At 40.8% G+C, this 24,928-nt stretch overlaps 1 protein-coding gene across 3 annotated transcripts in view; it reads right to left on the bottom strand.

Annotated features, from left to right (window-relative positions):
* cnot2 (CCR4-NOT transcription complex subunit 2) overlaps nucleotides 1-24,928 on the bottom strand; it is a 132,485-nt gene that overhangs the window by 50,274 nt on the left and 57,283 nt on the right. For all 3 annotated transcript variants that reach the window (XM_033038164.1, XM_033038166.1, XM_033038165.1), the window contains 5 exons: nucleotides 16,887-16,956; nucleotides 16,280-16,427; nucleotides 9,247-9,429; nucleotides 5,791-5,870; nucleotides 1,400-1,525 (listed from right to left, as the gene is read on the bottom strand). In XM_033038164.1, coding sequence (XP_032894055.1) covers nucleotides 1,400-1,525; nucleotides 5,791-5,870; nucleotides 9,247-9,429; nucleotides 16,280-16,427; nucleotides 16,887-16,956 — 607 coding nt within the window. The remainder of the gene's footprint in view (nucleotides 1-1,399; nucleotides 1,526-5,790; nucleotides 5,871-9,246; nucleotides 9,430-16,279; nucleotides 16,428-16,886; nucleotides 16,957-24,928) is intronic.

Raw genomic sequence — 24,928 nt, 5'->3', positions numbered from 1 at the left:
GAATGTCATATTAATTAATTGGGCACCAGAATATGTTCTTTATTCTCTACAATAAAGTAGGACATAGAGTGCACTTTAATTTACCTTATTTTGGAAGGGGCTGGGGCAGTGCATCATTTTCCAAACAGTGGTGTGCATATCCCTGGGCATGACAAAAGAAAATGTGTAGTGGCAGATTTGTTTATTAGTATAGTGCATAGCCACAGGTATCTAGCCTAATTAAGATTTATGGAAATGTATGGAAATTTGTGCAAGGCAATATGACACTACAATTGGTAAATAATTTGCACTCTGCAGTTCTTTTCCTCAGCATGTCACCTCATACACTTTGGTCTAGTGACAACACGGTGAAATGCTTGCTTTTTACCCTGATCTCTTGCTGTCAGTTACATGCTTTTGACCTGGGCTTCACTAAGTACCTCGAGGGATGGAGTAGACTTCCACCACCCAGTCTACACAATTTCAAAAAAAGTTCAAGTAACTCAAACAGATTGAAATACTGTTTTGCTTCTCACTATCCAAATCCAAATCCAAATGATGTGCTTTGGTTGGAAGCAATAATTTGTTTTAAACTAGTTAGGTCAGCCATTGAAAGGATTAAGTGATACACTGCTTTCAGGGAGGATCACCAAGTGTAAGCGTCAGTTTTAACGACATAAAACAAATTTGGTATTTAAGGGGTCAATGTTTAAAAGGGAAATGATAGTATCTAGGCAGCCAGTGTATCAGGATGTAAGCAATAAAACAGCTTGGGATCTCTGGGAAGATCATGGATCAAACTTGTAAATTTTATCTATCCTGAATCACAATAGCTCAACACAGTACATCCAAACGGATGAATTTTCAGCTGGACACCTCTTAGGAGTAAGAATCCAGGTAAAATGCCAATGTTCATTCCAAGCTTATAGCAAAGGTTAAATTGTATCACCACCAATTCTGATCTATCTAAAACTGACCAATATGTCATAAATTACATCAGTTCACGGTGGTGCAGTTAGAAAAGCACTCGTGAACTGAGTTCAGTCCTGACCTCCAGTGCTGTCTGAATGGAGTTTGCATGTTCTTCCTGTGATTGTGTTGGCTTCCATCCATATCCAAGGACATTTGGGCTGATGGATTAATGTAAATTGTGGCAAGATGTGTGTAGGTGAGTTGAAGGGAAGGGAGGAAAACGGATGTGTGCAGGATTAGAATAAATGGATGCTTGATGGTTGTCACTGACTTGTTAGATCAAATAATTATTCTGCCGTATAATTCTGACACCGTTTTCTTTGGTGACTCCAGTCAAATTATTCACGAGTACTTCAGATGTTTGGTTTAAAAGGTGAATGATGTGCAAGACTCCCTCTTTAAAGCAAGATCAAAGGCAAATACAGCAGAATTTTAAAAGGCTTCTTACCATAAGGAGTCCTCCCTGCCAACGGATTTATTAGTGGAGTTGGATTGCCACTTCCTTCCCTTCTGGTTCTATCTGCTAGTACTGGAAATTCTGAGAGGTCTAACCCTGTAACATTTTCGCTTCCATCTACAACACAAAAAAATCAAAGTTGAAAATTAAAACAAGTTGAGCCAAAAGATCTTAGAAGCCCCTTTTCTATCAACATTCCTATTGATGATCATCTTGCTACAAGTGCAAGGTAGAATCATTTGCTACAACTGCATGAATCATATTTTAAAATATTAAACGAAACTAAATATGGAATTGAACTAAGCAGCTAATTCTGCAACATAGAAAATGTGGACATTTGTGGTCAAAATTCATAGAACAATTGTCAAGGCCAATGCCTTGTAGTTTTCAAGGAAATGGGCATAATCGTGGATTCTCATCCCATTTCATCTCCCAGAAGAAAAATGAACAAATTCATATATAATGCAAACTGGATGTCACTTCTTCCTTCATTGTCAACAATAGTGTTATCAAATGCATTGATGAATGAATTGTGGATTGTGATCAGCAAATATTGGTTTAAAAAAAATTGTCATTACCATTGTGAGAATTGACATAGAGAATGAAAACATAAACAGGGAAAGGCTTAGCAGGTCAGGCAGCATCTGCGGAAAGGGAAACATGGTTAACATTTCAGGTTGAAGATCCGTCACCAAAACTAATAAGAAGAAAAATGAAGTTAATTCCAAGCTGTAGAAATACTGGGGAGGCATCATTAGGACAAAGGGGATACCTGATAGGATGAGACCTAAGGTAAGGCTGTTTTTCTACATTAACATAGTCCTTTTAGTTTTATATTTAGATCTTAACAATCTCAGGATGCACATAGCCTCTTCCTTTTGGAACAACAGTTACTTGACAACCCATTTGTGCAAGTGGTCTCAAAGTTCCGCATCTGAGAAGGCAAGTGGAAACTTGGTTAAACATGCGATTAGGCAGACAGCTCCTCTGATCACGTGGCACTTCCTCAGTAGTGAACTTGTGTCAGTCTAGATCAAATGCTGAAGTCTCTAAAATAAACTCGTAACCCTGATGGTTATCTTGATACATCACCTTGGATCTCCCTCAATGTCTGCAAGATGAAGGAGCTAGTTGTTTCTTCAGGAAGTGAAGACGGACGACAGCTTTATACTCCTGGGCGTAAATATCAGCAACAATTTGTCCTGGACCAACCACATTGAAGCTGTGGCCAAGAATGCAAACCAACAACTCTACTTCCTCAGAAGACCAAGGTAGTACAGCATGTCTTCAACAAATCTTACCAACTTACAGAGAAGCATCGTTGAAAGCATTTTATCAGGATGCGTCACAGCTGGGTATGCCGACAGTTCTGCCCAAGAATGCATGAAAATGTTGAGTTGTGCATGCAATTCAGTCCATCACACAAACTAGTCTCTCACCCATCAACTCCATCTATGCTTCATGCATCATGGAATCTTCTGTTAGAGTCACAGAAACATACAGCACGGAAATAGGCCTTCAGCCCAATACATCCATGCCGAGCAAAAAGCTCCAAATATGCTAGCCTCATTTGCCCTATATCCTCCTATACCTTTTCTATCCATGTGTCTTTTAAATGCTGTTATAGTAACTGCCTCAACTACCTCCTCTGGTAGCTCATTCCATACACCCACTGGCCTCTGAGGGAAAATGTTTCTCCTCAGGTTCATATTAAATTTTGCCCCTCTCACCTTAAACAGCAGAGTTGGTAGAGGTAGGCGAAAAAGTGACATTTTAGACAGGCATATGACTGGGCAGGAACTATGCACGGGCAAATGGGATTAGTTTAGATTGGCATGTTTATGCAGACATGGTGAGTCAAAGGGCCAGTTCCTGTGCTGTGTTCTGTTTTACGTTCTTACGGTGAGCAAAGAAATAACAGCTGTAGCTCGATTCTTATGTCAATTTTCATCTGCCATGAAAAACGAACAAGGGTAGGATTTAGATATTGGGATTCTTGGAAATATTGAGGAATGCCGAATGCCCAAATACACACCTCTGATCAGACGTGTGAAACCTACCATGAGGACAGTGAAGGTTTGGCCTGAGGGGGCTGTCTCTGTTTTACAGGAGCAGTTTCAGCAGACAGACTGGAGTCTGTTTGCTACCCAGTCCACCTTCAATTCACAAGTGGACATCAACTCATACACCTCAACAGTTATGGACTATATAAAATTCTGCACCGATAATGTCACTACCCACAAAGAGATAAAGACCTTCCCTAACCAGAAGCCGTGGATGAGCAGGGAGGTCAGACTCCTACTGAAGGCTCGCGATGCCGCTTTCAGATCTGGCGACGCTGAGGGATACAGCTCATCCAGGGCCAATCTGAAAATGGGAATTAGGAATGCCAAACTCAATCACAAACGGCGGATTGAGGAGCACTTCCAAAACAACTCTGACCCCAGGCGCATGTGGCAAGGAATCAAATCCCTTGCCGATTACCAGAAAGTTAACACCCCTCCCCCAGACAACGCCACCCTTCCTGACGAGCTAAACCATTTCTATGCTCGCTTTGACCAGGACAACAAAACCCCAGCCATCAAAGTTGCTCCACCCCCGAATGAACAACCCCTCAGTCTCTCCACCTCTGCTGTACAAGATGCACTGAGAAAGGTGAATGAGCACAAAGCTGCCGGCCCCGATGGCATCCCTGGCCGGGTGCTTAGGGCATGTGCTGGACAACTATCCCCAGTCTTCACCGACATTTTCAATCTCTCACTGGCCCAGGGTGTTGTCCCCACTTGCCTCAAGACATCAACCATCGTGCCAGTGCCCAAACAGTCAGCCACAGGGAGTCTCAACGATTTCCGCCCAGTGGCACTCACCCCTGTCATTGCTAAGTGCTTTGAGCGGCTGATCTTGGCTCACCTCAAAGCCAGCCTCCCCCCCACACTGGACCCCCATCAGTTTGCCTACCGCGCCAACAGGTCTACAGAGGACGCCATATGGGCGGCTCTACACTCTGTCCTGACCCACCTGGACAACAACAACTCCTACATCAGGTTGCTGTTCATTGATTTCAGCTCTGCCTTTAACACTGTCATCCCCGCCAGCTTGATCACCAAACTCAGCGGACTTGGCATCTCCACCTCCCTCTGCAACTGGACACTGGATTTCCTCACCAACAGACCACAGTCTGTTAGGGTCAACAACCTCACCTCCTCCACTATAACACTGAACACCGGCGTGCCACAGGGCTGTGTGCTCAGCCCTCTCCTCTACTCCCTCTTCACCCACGACTGCATCCCTAAGTACGGATCCAACGCAATCATTAAGTTTGCTGACGACACCACGGTGGTAGGACTGATCAGTGACAACGATGAGTCAGCCTACAGAGAGGAGGTCCAGCACCTGACAACCTGGTGTGCCAACAATAACCTCGTCCTCAACTCCAAGAAGACGAAGGAAATTATTGTCGACTTCAGGAAGGTCAGAGGAGGCAGTCATACCCCCATACATATAAACGGGACTGAGGTGGAGCGCGTCTCCAGCTACAAATTCCTCGGGGTACATATCTCGGAGGATTTGTCCTGGTCCCTCAACACCTCCAAGCTGATCAAAAAGGCACAGCAGCGCCTTTACTTCCTGAGGAGGCTCAAGAAAGCCCACCTGTCCCCCCAGATACTGACCAACTTCTACCGCTGTACCATCGAGAGCATCCTGACCACCTGCTTCACGGTATGGTACAGCAGTTGCACTGTTGCGGACAGGAAGGCACTACAACGGGTGGTGAAAACCGCGCAGCACATCATCGGTGCCCCGCTCCCTGCCATGGATGCCCTCCACCGAAAACGGTGTCTGAGACGGGCTGGGAAGATCATTAAAGACCCCTCCCACCCCAACCATGGACTGTTTGCCCTCCTCCCATCAGGGAGACGGTACAGGAGCCTCAGGTCTCGTACCAGCAGGATGTCCAACAGCTTCTACAATTATACCATCACATTGCTGAACTCGGAGTCCCGCCAATAGATTTCTCCGGTCCCTCTGTCCCCATTGTTTAATTATTCTGTATTTTTGATTATTCTGTATCTTCTTTTTTTTTTTTAATTTCTATATGCACTACTACTACGGACTGACGCAAAACTGCATTTCGTTGTACCCATACTTAGTATTTGTGCAATGACATTAAAGTTGAATTGAATTGAATTGAATTGAATCTACAGTAAATAATAATAATTCCTCAACCATGGAATTAAAATTAAACCTAGGTATCCAGTGCATGCAAGTATGTAACATGAAGCAATGCCAATGGCAAAATTTGGTCAGTTAAAGTAAATCTGAAAAAGAGATACAAGAGTAACAAGAAAAAAAGATACAAGTAAATCAAGTAACATATTTACCTGTGCCATTGAAAATGTTACTTGAAAGTGAATTATTAATTCCAAAAGCTTGATTCCTGTTCATCCCAAATCCAGACATACTGTAAAACAAGAAAATATTTTTAAATTAAAGGGCTCTATAGTCAGCAACATTTTGGCAATAGAAAATAGGTGCAGAAGGAGGCCATTTAGCCCTGCGAGCCTTCACCGCCATTCATTGTGATCATGGCTGATCATTCATAATCAGTAACCCATGCCTGCCTCCTCCCCATATCCCTCAACTCGCTAGCCCCTAGAGCTCTATCTAACTCTCTTTTAAATGTATCCAGTGAATTGGCCTCCACCGCCTACTGTGGCAATGAAAGGTAGCTCTTTATAAGTTGTTTACAAAAATTAGTATATGAACCTCCTAAAAATGAGATATATCAAGGTACTTAAAAGCTAAAAACATTTTTACAGCCCCCCATATGAACAGACTTAAAGAGCTCCATATTTTGTACGTTAACTTTATGTTAAATATTCAACATTTATTAATAAATGGTACTTAAGAACAACCAGTGAAGCACTGAATTTATTTTCAAAGCACCAATTTATTATAAATGATGGCAATCACAGTGATATCTCTACAGCTTTTTTCAAAATCATGCAAAACCATTTTCACAGCAATGCTATTGAAATAATATCACTTCAGCAACTATAGTAACATCATTTATTTTCAAAGATCAGTTGCCAGTCAAACATCCAGTTATGAAGGTCACGGGATAAAACCGACGTTCTCATCAACCAATGTGCCTTATCAGATCCGTGTACTGCAGAAATGTGCAAACTATATGAATTGAAAATTGTAAAAGAGCATAGAGAACCCAGTTGTATAGAAATTATTTTGTAATCGTGTCAAAATCCAGCAAAGAAAAGTTCACTCATGTCAATATACACTGGCATAGCAGGGACATAAATCACAATCTCAGTGGAAATGTCAGCATGCAGATCCAAGCTTGTTGGTCATGACAATTAAGCAAAGAGGTAAGTGCCATTGCTGCCATTTGCACAAAATTAGTTTCATTTTTAGTGTGCATCTACTTTTCCTGTGTTATTTAATGTTACAACAGTATCCTAAGTCTGCTAATATCTTCATTACCAAAGTTGACTTTATAAGATGGACATGCTTCCAAAAACTGATGTTCACAATTTGCACTAGGTTCATCCAATTATCCTGTGACAAACTCTATATTGGTGTGAGATGTTGACTCGATGAATCATCAGATGGCTGCGCCAATTGTTACTCTAGATCAAGTCCAAATGTATTAAGCATTTGAACAGTATGCTCAAAGCAGGCTGCAAGTTAATACAGCCAATCATGCTGTCTGCCTCCATAAAATCTCCCCACTAGTCAGGTACAGCCTTGTGGGAGATTGCTGCATGCTCTGTAGACAAGATTTCAAGCCATTAATATCATCTACATTAGGTCCTTTGGAAATGCCATGAAGATAATTGATTCCCAATGAGAGCTCTTGGCAAATGAATAGGAATAACTGTTTTCTCTTGTAGTCTCTTGATTCCATCATGGAATTCTGAGTAGGCACAAGTTCCATGATGCACTCACATTCTCCCAAGGATAAATCCTATCATGAGGAGCAGGGTGGGAAGGAGCAAACTCCGTCTATATAACAGTTGATATCTTTGATGGGTAACGATGCGTATAGTTCCGCATAAACAGAAACACTCCAAATCTAATCAGTTAATTAAAGTACTAAAAAGCTGAAATATTACAATTTCATTAACATAGAAACATAGAAATTAGGTACAGGAGTAGGCCATTCGGCCCTTCGAGCCTGCACCGCCATTCAATATGATCATGGCTGATCATCCAACTCAGTATCCCGTACCTGCCTTCTCTCCATACCCTCTGATCCCCTTAGCCACAAGGGCCACATCTAACTCCCTCTTAAATATAGCCAATGAACTGGCCTCGACTACCCTCTGTGGCAGAGAGTTCCAGAGAGTACAAAAACAATTAAAAACATTCAAATAAACTTAACTGATTGAGAAGTAAAACATTGGGATAACTGAATAACTTAAAATATGCATTTTAGATAATCTGGGTTAATTAGAATAATAATAATAACTACCTCACTATAAAATATCAATAATTTTGAGTAATCCCATGGAAATTGCTTCCCTTTTAATTCTGAATATTCCAAGGAAAATGCTTTGTCTTTATAACCTCTACGGATGTCAATTAAAATTCTCTCTGTATTCTGTCCTTCTTTGACTATCACTATTTCTATAACCTCCTTCAGTCCTACAACCCTCAGAACTCTGTGTTCCTTTAATCCAAGGTCCTTGAGCACCATGATTTTCTTGGTTCCACCTTTGGACCATTAACAAGTAGCATGTCAATATTCACCAGCTAGGTTGCACACTAGGGATAGCTTTTAATGGATGTAATAGGCATCCAGAGTCTGTTGATGTGTAGGTGAGTGGTAGATAAGATGAGTGATAAGGAAATGGGGAGAATTTAAAAGATTTAATATGGTGCTGGTAGATGTTTGGTTGATGGTCAGTGCATACTCGGTAGACCAAAGAGCCTGTTTCTTTGCTCCCTGTGACTCGTCAGAGCATGCTTTTAGTTTGTTTTCAAATGCTAAATAGGCTGCATTTTCCCCAAATATATCCAGATCCTAAAACAGAAACATGACAGTTATGATGTGAAGCATGTTCTAATTTAATTGGAGAGATAGTCATTTATTTACCTTTTTTTGTTATATGGAATAATGTATTTTGTTTAATCATCCATCATCACTAAAACTGGAACTGTTTATGGACAATTTTGGACAAGAAAGTTTAGGACAAACTTAAAAGTTTCCAAAAAACGTACAGGTGTTAGAATAATACTAGGGGAGAGGAACACATTTGGACGGACAGAGTGGAGAATGTGGGATTATTTTTGTTGGAGCAAAAAGCCTAAAAGAATATTTACATGAAGCATTTAAAATCATGAATGGTTCAGACAATGTAATCAGAGAGAAATTCTTTCCAAAGAATGAAGAATATATTTCTTACTCAAGCGTATATTTTCCTCAAAACTATGATGTGGCACTGTGAAGGCCACAGATATCATGATTTAAACTACAAATGGCCTAAATGTATGGCATAGAATTTGGTTGAAAATGTCGACAGCATTGGTAAGCTCCAGAATCCAGCTGAAGAGATTTTTTTCTTTACTTTGGATCTATGGGGTAGATTCAAAATCTTCAGTTACTGTAGTTTTAAATTATTATTTTAAAACAAGATGACATACTGTTTCTGAGATATTAGTGGTCTTCGAACAGTTATGACTTCTTCCTGAATGAATTTACAGTTGATATCAAAGTATAAACCTGATTAGCATTTCAGCATTTCAGGTTAATATAATAAAAGGACATTAGACCTTTACAGGCCTCTCCATCAAACACAAAGATTAAACGCTCAGCTTACCTGCTCACTGTAAAAGGCTGCCGGGATGGCTGCTGCTTTGGCATACATATTATGCTTGGTGAGCTTCTGTTTGGACTGCCTAAACCAGAGCTGCTCATGCTATTTGTCCTCCCTGGAATTCCAATCCCTTGCCCAACCTGGGAATGATTCATCATATTCCTGGGATTCATAGGCAAAATATTCCTGTTAAAAGACAACAAATTTTAAACTATAAAACTGTATAGCATACGATAAAAATAAAATCTTATTTGAAAAAATATATCTAGGATTGTCACATGAAAGAGGTAAAGCAAAGCTAAGCTTCTTTCTCTCCATGACTAACATTAAGCAAGGTGATACTCTTCCAACTTTATGCATTATGTTAATACAATGCCATGCAATTGCTGCTGAATCTCTTGTGCTACTTACCTTTTCAGATTACATTCATTATAAAGAAGTCATATGGTATGGTGTCATGATGCAGTTTTTATAGGACCTTGGTTAAGTCACATTTGGACTATTGTGTGCGTTCTGGTCACCCCACTGCAGGAAGGATGCAGAGGCTTTGGAAAGGGTGCAGAGGAGGTTTATCAGAATGATGCCTGGATTAGGGGGTATTAGCTACATGAGGGAGGTTGGGCAGGCTTGGATTATTTTCTCTGGAATGCCGGAGGTTGAGGACAGACCTGATGAGAAGTATGTAAAATTATGACAGATGTGGATAGGGTAGACACAGAACCTTTTTCCCAGGATGGAAAATCAAATACTAGAGGGCATAGCTTTAATGTGAGAGGGGTAAAATTCAGAGGAGATGTGCGGGACAAGTATTTGTTTGACACAAGAGGGTGGAGAGTGCCTGGAACATGCTGCCAGACGTGGTGTTGAAGGCAGATACGATAGTGGCATTTATGAAACTTTTGGATAAGCATATGGATATGCAGGGAATGGAGGGATATCGATTGCGTGCAGGTAGATAAGGTAGTCTTGGCATTATGTTTGGCACAGATATTGTGTGCCGAGGGCCTGTTCTTCTGCTGTGCAAATCTATGTTCTACAAACAATTTAAAATCATGCATGTTAATACTTTTACAAAATCTGCACACAAAAACAATGTACATTTTAAATTATAAACAATTTTACATTTACCGGATTCGTGAAAGAAAAATATCCTCCGTGTTTCCTTATATTGGAAATTATATGGTTTATATGCACCCCATAACTCTGTTCTTGCAACTCCAACATACAGCAATCAACTTCAAATGTCTTTATTCTGTCTCTAGCTCTCTCCAAGGTTTCAATCACTTGTGTATTGAAGCCAGTTGAAATGAACACCAAAAGATAGAATTTTGTTGCATTTTGTCCAAACGTTACCCTTAATAGAATTTATATGAATAAACTGTCCCTTGTTAATAGTATCCCAAATAAACTGCAGTTGTATGACAAAGGTACACACAATGAAAATATTAAGTGGATAAGTAATATTACTTGTCAGAGTCATTAATACTTATACAAACCGTCTTCAGTAAACAAAAGTGTTCCATTTCTAAATAAATCGAAAATTGAATTCGTCCATTAATCAAAATTGACAATAAATAGTATGGCAACCATACCTCAGTAGTATTGTAATGTATCAATGAAAACACATTATACTAATAAGAAAGAAAGGTTACTAAAACTGGAAAAGAGAGAAAATTAATTCGGAGGTTCTTGGGAACAAATGTATGTATGTATGTACGTCGGACTCTTGATTTTAATAATACTATGGGAGTCAGTCCGTAATTAGGAATGTCCATAAATTCAGTATTTGTAATCCTGGGATGAACAGCAATGATTTTTCCAATAGAATAGTGAAAGCAAATACTGTGAAATATTCAAAGGATTACCAGACCGTTCAATCATTTATTTCAATGAAAACTGTACATAGAAAAAAATAATCCGCCCAGTTTATATTTATCTTGGAGAAATGACGTATATTAAAAAGATATGTTCAAATCAAATGAAAATATCCAACATCCCTTTGATACAGCCACAATTATTAAGTACTTGAAAGAAAATAGGCAGAAAACTGTCTTCAATTATTCAATCAGTTCCCCTCAGCTGACACTCCTCCGCCTGGAGAACTTGTCCTCACCCTAAACAACTTCTCTTTTGACTCCTCTCACTCTTCAAGTCGAAAGAGCTTTCAATGGTCCAGATACGGTTTATTTTACTGTCGTGACCAAGCATAGATTAGGCGGCCATTTCGTCAAATACTTGCGCTCAGTCTGTTGAAGCCTGCTGGATCTCGTGGTTGCTAACCATTTTATCTCCCCTTCGCTACACATACCTTTCTATCCTGGGCTTTCTCCATTGCCACAGTGAGGCAATAGACAAACTGGAGGAACAACAGCTCATATTCCACTTGAAGGTAGACAAAAATGCTGGAGAAACTCAGCAGGTGAGGCAGCATCTATGGAGCGAAGGAAATGGGCAACGTTTCGAGTCGAGACCCTTCTTCAGACTGATGTGGGGGTGGGGGGGCGGGAAGAAGAAAGGAAGAGGTGGAGACAGTGTGCTGTGGGAGAGCTGGGAAGGGGAGGGGAAAGAAGGAGACAGCAGGGACTACCTGAAATAGTAGGTCAATGTTCATACCGCTGGGGTGTAAACTACCCAAGCGAAATATGAGGTGCTGCTCCTCCAATTTACGGTGGGCCTCACTTTGGCCATGGAGGAGATCCAGGACAGAAAGGTCGGATTCGGAATGGGAGGGGGAGTTGAAGTGCTGAGCCACCGAGAGATCAGGTTGGTTATTGCGAACCGAGTGGAGGTGTTGGGCGAAGCAATCGCCAAGCCTACGCTTGGTCTCACCGATGTAGAGCAGCTGACACCTAGGGCAGCAGATGCAATAGATGAGGTTGTAGGAGGTGCAGGTGAGCGTCTGCCGCACCTGGAAAGACTGCTTGGGTCCTTGGATGGAGTCAAGCGGGTAGGTAAAGTGACATGTGTAGCATTTCCTGCGATTGCAAGGGAAAGTGCCAGGAGAGGGGGTGGTTTGGGTGGGAAGGGACGAATTGACCAGGGAGTTACGGAGGGAGCAGTCTCTGCGGAAAGCCGAATAGGGTGGAGATGGGAAGATGTGGCCAGTGGTGGGATCCCGTTGGAGGTGCCGAAAATGTCGGAGGATTATCTGTTGTATGTGACGGCTGGTAGGGAGGAAGGTGAGGACAAGGGGGTCGCTGCCCTTGTTACAGGTGGTGAGGGGGGATGGGCAGTGAGAGCAGAGTCATGGGGTATAGAAGAGACCCTGGTGAGAGCCTCATCTACAGTAGAAGAGGGGAACCCCCATTCCCTAAAGAATGAGGACATCTCCGATGCCCTGGTTTGGAACACCTCATCCTGGGAGCAGATGCGGCGTAGACGGAGGAATTGGGAGTAGGGATGGAGTCCTTACAGGAAGCAGGGTGGGAAGAAGTGTAGTCCAGATAGACATTAGAGTCAGTGGGTTTATAGCAGATGTCGGTCAGTAGTCTGTCACCTGTGATAGAGATAGTGAGGTCTAGAAACGGTAGGGAGATGTCGGAAATGGTCCAGGTGTATTTGAGTGTCGGATGGAAGTTAGTGGTGAAAAAGTCAGTGAGTTCTGTATGGGTGCTGGAGGGAGCACCAATGCAGTCGTCGATGTAGCGGAGGTGGAGTTCGGGGATAGGGCCACGGTACGCCTCGAACAAGGATTGTTCGAAGTACCCTACAAAGAGGCAGGCATAGCTAGGGCCCATGCGCATGCCCATAGCTACGCCTTGGATTTGGTGGAAATGGAAGGAGTCAAATGAAAAGTTGTTACGGGTAAGGACCAGCTCCGCTAGGCGGAGGAGAGTATCAGTAGATGGAGATTGGGGTTGGTTCTGCGGTCGAGGAAGAAACAGAGGGCTTTAAGACCCTCCTGGTGGGGGATGGAGGTGTAGAGTGACTGGACATCCATGGTGAAGATGAGGGAATGGGGGTCTGGAAAACGGAAGTCATGGAGGTGACGAAGTGCATGTGAGGTGTCTGTAGGGAGGGATTTAACATCCACTCATTCCATATATTTATATATATATATATATTATTCCACTTGGGCCGCTTCGTGTATGTGGCGGCGCTGCCAAGCAACTGTGGTTCGCCTGCAGGCCGTCTGTCTTTTCCTTTTTTTGTTTTTCTTTTGTCTTAATAGATGTATGTTTTAGTTTATTTTTAGTTGCCGGGGTTTGGGGAACCTTTTTTTAACCTCTTCCTTCAACAGGGATGCGACCTTTTCCTTGTTGTATCTCCGTCTCCGTCTGCGCTGAGGCCTAATATCGTGGAGCTGGCGGCCTCCAACTGGAAGCGACCTTGAGGCTCCAGTGGCAGAGCCTGTGGACTCACCATCATGGAACTGGCTGACTTCAGAGGCTGTGGTGGCGCTGTGGCTGCGACCCGACCGGAGCTTCGGAGGCTTCGGCCGCGGGCCCTGTGGGAGCTCGCAGGTCCCAGGTTGGTGACCGATTCTCAGGAGCTCCCGCAACAACAGCTTCGTCCGCTGGACTGAAGGGTGGCAGCTTCGTCTGCCCCGGGTCGCGGAATTTGAATCGGCCCGTTCGCGGTGCTAGGATTCATCCGCGGGACTTACCATCACCCGGCGGAGGGCCCAACATCGAAAGCCTGGATCGCCTCAACGCAGCGGGAGAACAAGCAAGGAAGAGATAAGACTTTAAGACTTTTTGCCTTCCATCACAGTGAGCAGGTGCCTGGAGATTCACTGTAATAGATGTCTGTGTTCATTCTGCGTGCTATTGCTTTTTTTTTCTGTCATGACTGCAAGGTACGCAATTTTGTTCAAACTATTGTTTGAATGACAATAAAGGAAACTCTAACTCTACAGCGCAATGGTATGAACATTGAATTCTCCAATTTCACCCCCCCCCCCCATTCCTATGCCCCACCCCCCCTCCCCATCACCCTATTCTCCTGCCTACCCCTTTTATACCACTATCCCCTCCCTACCCCCCACCCCCACCCCCCGTGGCAATAAAAGCACCATGGCATGATTCTTCTGACACCCTTTTGCTTAATTTACATCTCAAATTTTCTTACTTACTCCAGCCATCTGACTCTCACATGCCAGGTGTTGTCCTGGTCCCACCTCTTTTTCCCAGCTTTCTCTGCCCCTATTACATTCAGTCTCAAGAAGGGTCCGACCCAAAATGTCACCTGTCCATTCCCTCTAGAGACGCATACTAACCAGCTGAGTTACTCCAGTGCTTTGTGTTTTACTTAAGATTGCAGCATCTGTAGTTCCATATGTTCCTATTTTTCACTTACTGTGTTAAGAATTGCCTTGGCCAAGAATTAGGAAGCAAAATTCCCAATTTTACAAAGTATCTCTTCTTCTTCAATAATCCCTCATTCTCAAGGAGGGCATGCTTCTACTTGGCCTCTCAGTTTTGAAATGGCGAATGAAGTCAATACGGATATGCACTTGAATGCAATAATGCACACAGGGTGTTTGACAGGGCAGGCGTGGAATTATAGGGGTAATCTATTTCATCCAGGGTTTTGTCACAGGGGCCAGAGGTTCTCAATAGCATCCGAAATGCTCCTTTCCCATTATAAGAAGTCGTGGATAAAGGCTATAAAATATCCTTGAATCATTTCCTCTGCCAATCTATCAAGCACTTGTCATGATGGAACTCAGTGTGGAGTGTTTTTGGATTTACATTAAGACTATTTTATTAATTATCTTTAGCTCTCAGGAGACTTTTATTTAATCTAATTCATTTGAGAATATATTCCAAAGTTGTAGAAAAATATTTGCACAGATATATAGCTTCGTTTTGACTCTAAATTAAAGTAATTAGAAAGCATGAATAAAAAGATATGCACCTTGTAGAAAGACAATAAAAACTTATTTTTCCCTGAGGAAGTTGCAAATGAAATCATGAAATAAAAATAAACTTAAAATGCTGTAAGCACTCAGCAGTCAGGTAGCATAATGGATAGTGAGAAACAAATTGATGCTTCAGGGTGAAGATCAAAGTGCATTCAACCTCAAACATTAACTCTTTCTAGGATAGACACAAAGTGCTGAAGTAAGTCAGGGGGGCAGGAAACATCTCTGGAGAAGAAGGATGGGTGACATTTCTGGTTGCGACCAGTCTGAAGAAGGGTCCCACCTGAAAAGTCACCCATGCTTTTCCTTCAGAAATGCTGCCTGACCTGCTGAGATACTCCAGCTCTTTGTGTCTATCTTTCGTATAAACCAGTATCTGCTGTTCTTTGTTCCTGCCTCCTTTCCTATATATAGCCTGACTTGAGTGTTTCCAGAATCTTTTGGTTTTATTTCAGATTGCCAATATCAGCAATTCATTGATTTTCATATAGTGCAACTGAAATCATGCTCATTTATGTTCAAACTTTGCCAATGTCTAGGTTCACCCAAATATTTTGCCAATCCTATTGTTAAACACAACAGAACAAACCAGTAAAAATCAGAGTCCAGTGAATACACTCTAAAATTTAACCTCACATTTCATCTTTCATTCTTAAATTAAAACTTCAATATTTGGTAATATTAACAGCAAAGCATGAGAATAAATACTGCTTCTGGCTATAAGTATAATTATTTGCTTAATTTGCATTCATTCTAAACTAACATAAAAAAAAAAGAAATTGTGCATATGTGCCTCTTCAGCCTTGCTGCAGAGTCCTTACAAATCAGTCAAAAATGTGTTCAGGCACAAGTATCAACTAAAAAGTGAAATTCAGACATTGTTTTAAGAGATATCAGAAAACCTGTTCTTTTTATCCAGGTGATTACTGTTCAAACCTGTGCTTCTAAGCCAAAAAAGAGGAAATTCCATGCAAATAATTAATTGTATCATGGATAAGAGCCACAAAACAGAATATGGCTTAGCTTATCTGGCTGGTCATACATGATGTTCAAATAATACTTTTCATTTACAAAATTACTTTTTTATGCAAAGTCCCATGATATCAGTATAAATAAATAATTTTGAGCACTGATGCAGTGAAAGGTAATAAATACTCTAATATGCATTACCTGCTTGGTGAAGATGGAGTATGAAGTGACATTGCGGGCACTCCTGTGGTTGGCGTTACGTGATTAGGTAACTGAGTACCTTGTGATAAGCTGCGATTTAACTGAGGATTGTTGTTGCCCATTCCCCTCATCGGAAGGCCTAATGCACCTGCGAAAATATGAATGCAATCTCTTTCAACTATGTTTAGAAGAATATTGTCTAACCCTGAACTTTTGCTCACAACTCATGCCAAATAACATTTATGCATTGAATAAAAACTTAAACCAAGATTTTCAATTAAATCAGTAGAAGAATGTTCTCGTTCAATCCAATGCAGCAAACACTATAATTCATTTCATTTAAAACGTACCACTTATTCATGCACATTTGAAAAGGGTGTAGTTCCAACCATTTTAAAATATCCTTACATATAAAACAGCATGTGAAATCCATGCTTAGGATTCAACATCTGCAAAAATGTTGAACAGTTTATTTTTATTATAAAATAATATTTATGAGTGAAGCCTAGGAGATAAGAGAAGCTCTGCTGTTTAATAATTTTTTTCATTTACACGTCCAATGATTTTTCCTGTAAACACAATGATTTTAACATATGGAAGGACTTACTTTGCCCATATAAACTTGCACCAAACTGAGATAGCTGCCCTGACGTTGATGGTGATGGAGATGCCAGCATCTGGGGAAAAATTGTACAAAGTTTTCTATCAGTTTGTTATTCGGGCAATTTTACCAAAACATTAATTTGCATTAAACAAACTGAAATATATCCAATTCTGTCACATGGCAAGATGTTCCTACCAAACAATGCTGTAGGCATTTAAAAGCAATCAGTTTTAGTCACAGTACTGTAGACTTTATGAAATATGTACACCTTTTCACTCATCAGTAAGAACAATTGAAATTTCCAGAGTGCATGATTTTCCTTTATTGTAAAGGGTATTTGGATTGAAAGTCTGTCAATCAATGGTGTTGCATTTTCCTCACTCTTTAATTGATGTAGAATAATCTAAGTCGCATTTGAATTGTTTATCTGAACCCTTTTATTATTCCATACCTTTCAAGTTAAGAAAAGAAAGAGGAAAATGACCCCCCATAGGAGAATCTTGATGCAAGCTGAAGCCTGTGAATATCATTACTTTTTCTTAAGGGGGTTTATGCAGGATTGAAACATAACTCCAATGCTTTACATAAATAATTTAAATCCCTTTACGATAAAGATACCCAATAGAAAGATTTGCTTACACTCAGAAGTTATTTTTTTTAATAAAGAAAGAAACAAAACTCAATGTTATAATCAAATTATGTTAACTGAGCCAATTGAAATGGTTAGCAAAGAAATTGATCATTCGTTGTGTATATTAAACAATTAATAGATGGTGGGATTCCTGCTGACATGCACTTTATGTCTTTTTTGGCTGATAAGTGAATAACCATGAAATTAAAGAAACATATTCAAAGAATCTCCATGACCTGTAAAACTGTCATCCTCTTGATGCACTGAGATATGAGAGCACTGTAGGGATCTATGAAGGAGTGGTCCAAGGCAGACAGAAAGAGAGATATACAGGCAAACAATGAGGAAGAACTTTTGTGCCCTTATGCTATATAGTGGCTCGCCACTGCTCTACACATCGTTGCGCTATTGGAGTGTTAAGTGCAAGGCCTGCAGTAGTACATGGATTATCCAGCAATGGCCATTGTAGTAGGTGTTGCATTGTCTGGGTCTGTGTGCCACAGTCACAGGTTGTTGTACCCTCGATGTAGCCCCATTTGTGCATTGTCACCCTTGACCGCCCGACCCCGGTTCGCAGTTGGTTGAGACACTCCAGTTCAGCCAGTGTTCATCAGTGTTCACCTGGTGGTAAGCGCTCTGCTGCTGGTAGAAATAGGGACAGTGGCGAGTCTGTTCTTCCACATCTGGAGGCGAGCTTCAGTTGGTGTTGTTTCCAATGCGATGACGCTGGTTAGGAAGCTCTTACGGGATTTTAATTGCCTAGGAGGGGGCACATGGTTGTGTAATGGGTGTCTATCGTCTGTCAGTTGTTTCAGACGCTCTGTCCTACTTGCAGCAGCTCTCCTGATGTCTGGGGGAGCGATGCCAGCCAATAGGTCGACGTTGTTTATGTCCGTGGATTGGAGGCAACCAGTGATGCTACGGCAGCTGGCATTCAAGGATGAGTCGATCTTCTTCTCATGTGTAGATTTCTCCCAAGCAGGGCAGGTGTATTCTGCATCAGAGAAGCAAAGTGCTAAAGCTGTAGTACGTACTGTTGTTGGGTTGGCACCCCATTTGGTGGTGGTGAGTTTGTTCAATATGTTGTTGCGGGTGCCCACCTTTGCTTTAGTTTTTTCCACATGTGCCTTGAATGTTAAGCAGCGGTCGAGTGTGACTCCAAGGTAGACTGGGTTTGGGCAATGTGTTAGTGGGAGTCCAGACCATGTGACGTGTAGTTGATGGTTAGCCTCTTGGTTCCTCAGGTGGAATTGTAAAAGTAAGAGTAAGGTGAAATCAGAGTAAGAACTGAAATTAAAGAACATGGATAAAAAGGAGTGGTCCAACAGAGAGAAAAAACAATGACAGTTATGGTGAAGAGCTGAAATGAAAAATAAGGCAGCTGAAGACTGCCAACAAGTACAAAATCACACCACAGTGGATGGGCAATCGGTGCTGCTATTTTACCTGTTCTTTAAGCTAGTGAATTAAACAATTGGGGAAATATTTTAATCCACACAAATACATATTTCAATAAGCTAAATGATTCAAACAAATTAAGCAATGCAGGTGCTTCATTGAGAGCATCATATGGGAGTTCAAGGAGATTATAGAGATGTCAAGCAACCTCTTCGACAGCATTTCAGGTCAGAATGACAAAGCTGGAGTTTAAATGACAGATTTTAAACTTGGTCAGTGGTCAAGGAGAGGAAGACAACACTTCAATCAAGCATGGACATGGGCACAGAATGCAGTAGACTTGGTCTTTCACCAGCTAATATTGAAGTGCTTTCTTCTCATGGCTAAGAAAGTACTTCAGGAAAGGAGTGTAAAGATCCTGTTGTCATAGTCAATAAAAGAATCAATGACATGGTTGGAACTGTTCTACTAAGAATAAGTTTGTCTATACTGATACTTGAGCCACTTGATGCTTGAACAATTGCATTAATTCCAATTGGGTTGAAGAATCCCAACTTGAATCGTCGCCTATTCATGTCTTGCTGAGATGCTGCCTAACCCACTGGGTGATTCCAGCACTTTGTGTTCATAACCATACAAAAGTGTTTGTTTCAGTAGGGTGAAAAATAAAGCTTACAGAGAACCTTGGTTAGACCACATTTAGGGTATTGTGTACAACTCTTATCAAGTCATTATAAAAGGGAAATATAAGAACCGCACAGGATGAAGAAAAAGTTCACAAGGAAGATATGTGTCGTCTACATAACAGGAAAGATAAATAAAGATCTCTTTTGTTTTGAGTGAAGGCAAACAAGTTTTGCCTTTGAAAGGTTTGGATAGAGTAGATGCAGAGAGAATGCTCCCACTTGAGGAGGCAGCATAACAACAGGGCTCCAACACAATATAAACTGGCAGGAATCAACCACCAAGAAATCAGAAGAAAATTCCAAATGCAAATTGTGGTGAAAATGTGGAATTCACATCGTAGAGCCAGCTGAAGTAAAAAGTACAGATGAATTTAAGAAGAGGCTGGATAAACACACATGGGAAAATAAAGTTAAGGGTTATGATAGATTTAGATAGACAGGAAACTTGAATTGGACATACAGTGCCCTCCATAACGTTTGAGACAAAGACCCATCATTTATTTATTTGCCTCTGTACTCCACAATTTGAGATTTGTAATAGAAAAAATCACGTGTGGTTAAAGTGCACATTGTCAGATTTAAATAAAGGCCATTTTTATACATTTTGGTTTCACCATGTCTGCGATTCATGGACATCACCAGTTGCTGGGTGTCTTCTCTGGTGATGCTCTGCCAGGCCTGTATTACAGCCATCTTTAGCTTATGCTTGTTTTGGGGGCTAGTACCCTTCAGTGTTCTTTTCAGCATATAAAAGTTATGCTCAATTGGGTTCAGATCGGGTGATTGACTTGGCCACTAAAGAATTGACCATTTTTTAGCTTTGAAAAACTCCTTTGTTGCTTTAGCAGTATGTTTGGGATCATTGTCTTGCTATAGATTGAACCGCCGGCCAATGAATTTTGAGGCATTTGTTTGAACTTGAGCAGAGAGATTGTGTCTATACACTTCAGAATTCATTTTGCTACGACCATCAGCAGTTGTATCATCAATGAAGATAAGTGAGCCAGTACCTTCAGCAGCCATACATGCCCAGGCCATAACACCCCACCACCGTGTTTCACAGATGAGGTGGGATGCTTTGGACCTTGGGCAGTTCCTTCTCTCCTCCATACTTTGCTCTTGCCATCACTCTGATATAAGTTAATCTTCGTCTCATCTGTTCACAAGATCTTTTTCAAGAACTGTGGTTACTCTTTTTAAGTACTTATAGGCAAATTGTAATCCTGCCATCATGATTTTGCAGCTAACCAGTGGTTTGCACCTTGCAGTGTAGCTTCTGTATTTCTGTTCATGAAGTCTTCTGCGGACAGTTGTTATTGACAAATCCACACCTGAAGAGTGTTTCTGATCTGTCGGACAGGTGTTTGGGGTCTTTTCATTATTATAGAGAGAATTCTTCTGTCATTCCTTGGTCTTCCTTGGCCTGCCGGTCCTTTTGCAACTAATAAGCTCACCAGTGCTCTCTTTCTTCTTAATGATGTTCCAATGAGTTTGGTAAGCCTAAGGTTTGGCTGATGTCTCTAACAGTTTTATTCTTGTTTCTCCATCTCACAATGGCTTCTTTGACTTTTATTGGCACAACTCTGGTCCTCATGTTGATAAACAGCAATAAAAGTTTCCAAAGGTGATGGAAAGACTGAAGGAAAGAGCTCTCTTATACATACATTAAGGAGGCAATTAAACACACCTGAGCAATTACAAAAGCCTGTGGTCATGTGTCCTAAACATTATGGTGCCCTGAAATGGGGGGAAATATATATAAACACAGCTGTAATTTCTACGTGAAACCAAAATGTATAAAAATACCCTTTAATAAAATCTGACAATGTGCACTTAACCACATGTAATCTTTTCTATTACAAATCTCAAATTGTGGAGTACAGAGGCAAATAAATAAATGATTGATCTTTGTCCCAAACATTATGGAGGGCATTGCAAATGCTAACATTAACTGGTTAAGTTTAATTGTTTATTTCTGTTCCAATTTTCCCATTTTAATTAGTATTCTACTGTTAATGGGACAGCATATGAATCAGTATTTACCCTCATCTGTTTAAAATTTGAATTAATTATAGATGAAAGCACGGTGTCTCTTATATCCCAGTTTTATGGCAATACGACTCAAATTTATTTGGGAAACTAAATGATAAGTTGGTCAGATAGTGTCTACTAAAGACTATAGTGAAGAAGCTGGCAGACAAAATAGAGTGTGGGAATAAAAATCCAAGATTGAAGGGATATGCATTTAGGATGGAAGCAGGCAAATCCTATCATCTTGGGATTTTGAACCATTGAGCTCAGTCTTTAAGTTTATACAAGGCTGAAATGAACAGTGATCTTCACACTGAGAAACAAATAATTTGTGGATCAACAGGAACATGGATAAGGGAGGCAATCTTATTTACTAGTGAAGCATAGTTGTGAAGTGTGCTGCATGCTGGTGCTTTTATTTTTTTATGTATTCAACTTCCCTATTTAATCACCTTAGGTCGAAAGCTGGCCATGGAAAGAAACTTGAAAACCATTTGATGAATCTCCACTGATGTTCTAGTTCAGGCTACCATATAGAAAAATGGATTCGCCAAGTAGATCCTTGTGCTATAAAGGGCAGCATTTACTAAAACTGGTCATTCATTTTACAACATGAGAAAATAATCTCTGAAAATCTATCCTTTTATCTGTGAAGCAATGGGACAATTCCTAGTTTGACCAGACTTATTTAATTATCTACAAAAACACTCCCTTTCAACTAGGAATATGTTATGTCATCTATCTTAATGATAAAACTTATAATGTTTGTACTTTCAAAGCAGTGCAGTTTTTCCATTTATGGTAAATAAGACAAAAATGAAAATAGCAACCATGTACATTTTAGATTATGGAGCCTAGTGTGCTCATTAACAATGGTGTTAATGGCAAAACAAATACATTACATAGAAACAAAATATTGGCTGCAGTTTATCATTTGAGACCTAGGTACGTGTTTCATGCAGTTCAGAATGTTGTACCTGAACTTCACCAAATCTCTGCAGATGACAATAAGATCCACTTGAAAGCTTGAAATTACAAAAAAGGACGTGCATTCCCTGTTATCCTCTTCTAATTGTATCACAACACATATCTCTACGATCAGGAATTGATTCCACCAAGAACAAGTACATCACCACTTTCACAATGTGGTATCTACTTGGCCCACAAGAACAATTTGCTTTTGGAAGTATTAAAAATCAGCACAATAGTTTTTTATTAAACTGATGAAACAATCCTCAGATCAAATAAAAGCCCTGTACCACAATACCAATTCATTCTAAGAGCTCTCCCGAGTTTAAAAAAAATCAAATTCGTGGTAAGCACGGAGAATGAACGTAGCGGGTACGTCGGAGCACGGGGACGTCTCTTAGCGGCTCGTTATGCGAACAGCAGGTACTCGGGAAGACTTGCTAATGGCAGGTAAGCACGGGAAGACTCGTGAAGATTTTTCAACATGTTGAAAAATGTCCACGAGAGCCCCGAGTACCGACGAGTGGCCATTACCGTAAATCTCCGAGTTCGAATCAGGGCGAACTCAGGAGAGCTCTTGGAATGAACTCGTACCGTGGGACAGGGCTTTAACTTCACTAAACAAAGTGGTGAACCATTAGCAGCGAAAGTGCTTATTTTTGTACCAGACAAGGCTGACTCTTAGTGAATGGAAATATTTTGGCCATAGGTGAGCAACCGGAAAACTGGAGCATAGGTAATATTGTCCCCATGTTCAATAAGGGTGGTAGGGATAAGGCAGCAAACTATAGGTCGGTGAGCCTTAAGCCAGCAGTAGGGAAACTATTAGAAAACATTATTGGGGGTGGAATTTCTAATTCCTTGGAAAGTCAGGGACAGATTGAGAGAGTGTGATTAGAGAGATTAGCATGCTGCTTGGAAAATTCTGCCTCACAAATCTGAATTATTTGAAGAGATTAATAAGAAAATTGATGAAGGTAAGGGATGGACTCGAGAAAGGCTTCTAAAAATGTCCCACCTGGTAGGCTAGTCCAGAAAGTTGGGACACATGGGAGCCAAGGTGTTTTGGCAAATTCAATCCAAAATTGGATTGTTGATATAAGGCAGAGTGGTGGTGGTAACGTTTTTATTTCAACTCAAAATCTGTACCAGTCTTGTACCACAGGAATCAGTGCTGGGACCTTTGTTATTTGTCATATGGATGAGAATGTCAGTGGTCAGATAGGTCAGTTCGCTGATGACACAAAGAGTGATAAGAGTTGTCGATAGCAGGGATGTTGTCCAAGGATAGAGGGATTTCGGTCAGCTGGATAATTGGGATAAAAACGACAGGGACTTTTGAGGTGCCGATGCACAAAATAAGTTTTTCACAGACAGTGGTGAGTATATGGGGAAACTGCCGGATGAGGAGGCAGAGGCCGGTACAACCACAGCATTTAAAAAAACATTTGGATAGATACATAGAGAGGAAAGGAATAAAGGTTCAAATGCACAAAAATACGATAAGCGTAGGTGGGTATCATGGTCAGCATGGACTGGTTGGCCCAAGGGGCTTGTTTCTAAGTTGCATGACACTCAGTATTTTTTCAAAATTAACAGGCTTTTCAGCATTCAAATAAAAACACTGTTGGTTTAAGTACTGATAATAAAAAAAGTCAAATACAATGATACACTACTGAGAAATTACTTCTAAAAATATCACTGAACGAAAAATATAGGACACATCGGAACCTCGCTCCTCTATTGATAGCAAATCCCCAAGGTGCTGTCTACATCTCAGTTTCAATCTTAAAATGGCATGTGTACTCCATACCACAAAACTCCATTATCAATCAACTATTCAATTCAATTACCTCATACTTACAGAGAGTAGGCTTCCAAGATTCAACGGGACAAGTTATCATAGACAATACTGTACTCTAGCAGCAAAATATACACCATGCAACATTACTCAGTGCACTGGTTATTCATAGCTAGCAGAGTTTCTGCTTCGTCACAAAGAATGCCCCCAAACATCTGGTAGTATCTGGGGTCAGACTTCCAAAGTGGTACAAACTTGGTCAGACTCCATGTGGAATACGGTCTTCAATTTTGGGTCCCAAAGTAAAACAAAAGTAAAATACTGAAAACACACAGCAGGTCAAGCTGCATCAAGGAAACTGTGTCATTCTTTTGGGTCAAGCAGTCTTCATTAATTCTTCAGTTGTGATGAAGGGCCTGCTTTACCTGCTGAGCACTTTCACCCTTTGTATTTGTTTTAGATTGCCTGCATTTGAAGTTGTCTGTGTTAATTACAATCCAAGAAAGCAATGTCAACCTTGACTCACCTC

Source organism: Amblyraja radiata, chromosome 19 (genome assembly GCF_010909765.2).
Source record: "Amblyraja radiata isolate CabotCenter1 chromosome 19, sAmbRad1.1.pri, whole genome shotgun sequence".
NCBI classification, from domain to species: domain Eukaryota; kingdom Metazoa; phylum Chordata; class Chondrichthyes; order Rajiformes; family Rajidae; genus Amblyraja; species Amblyraja radiata.
The sequence above is the reverse complement of the archived record's forward strand: the minus strand, read 5'-3'. Positions and strand labels throughout refer to the sequence as shown.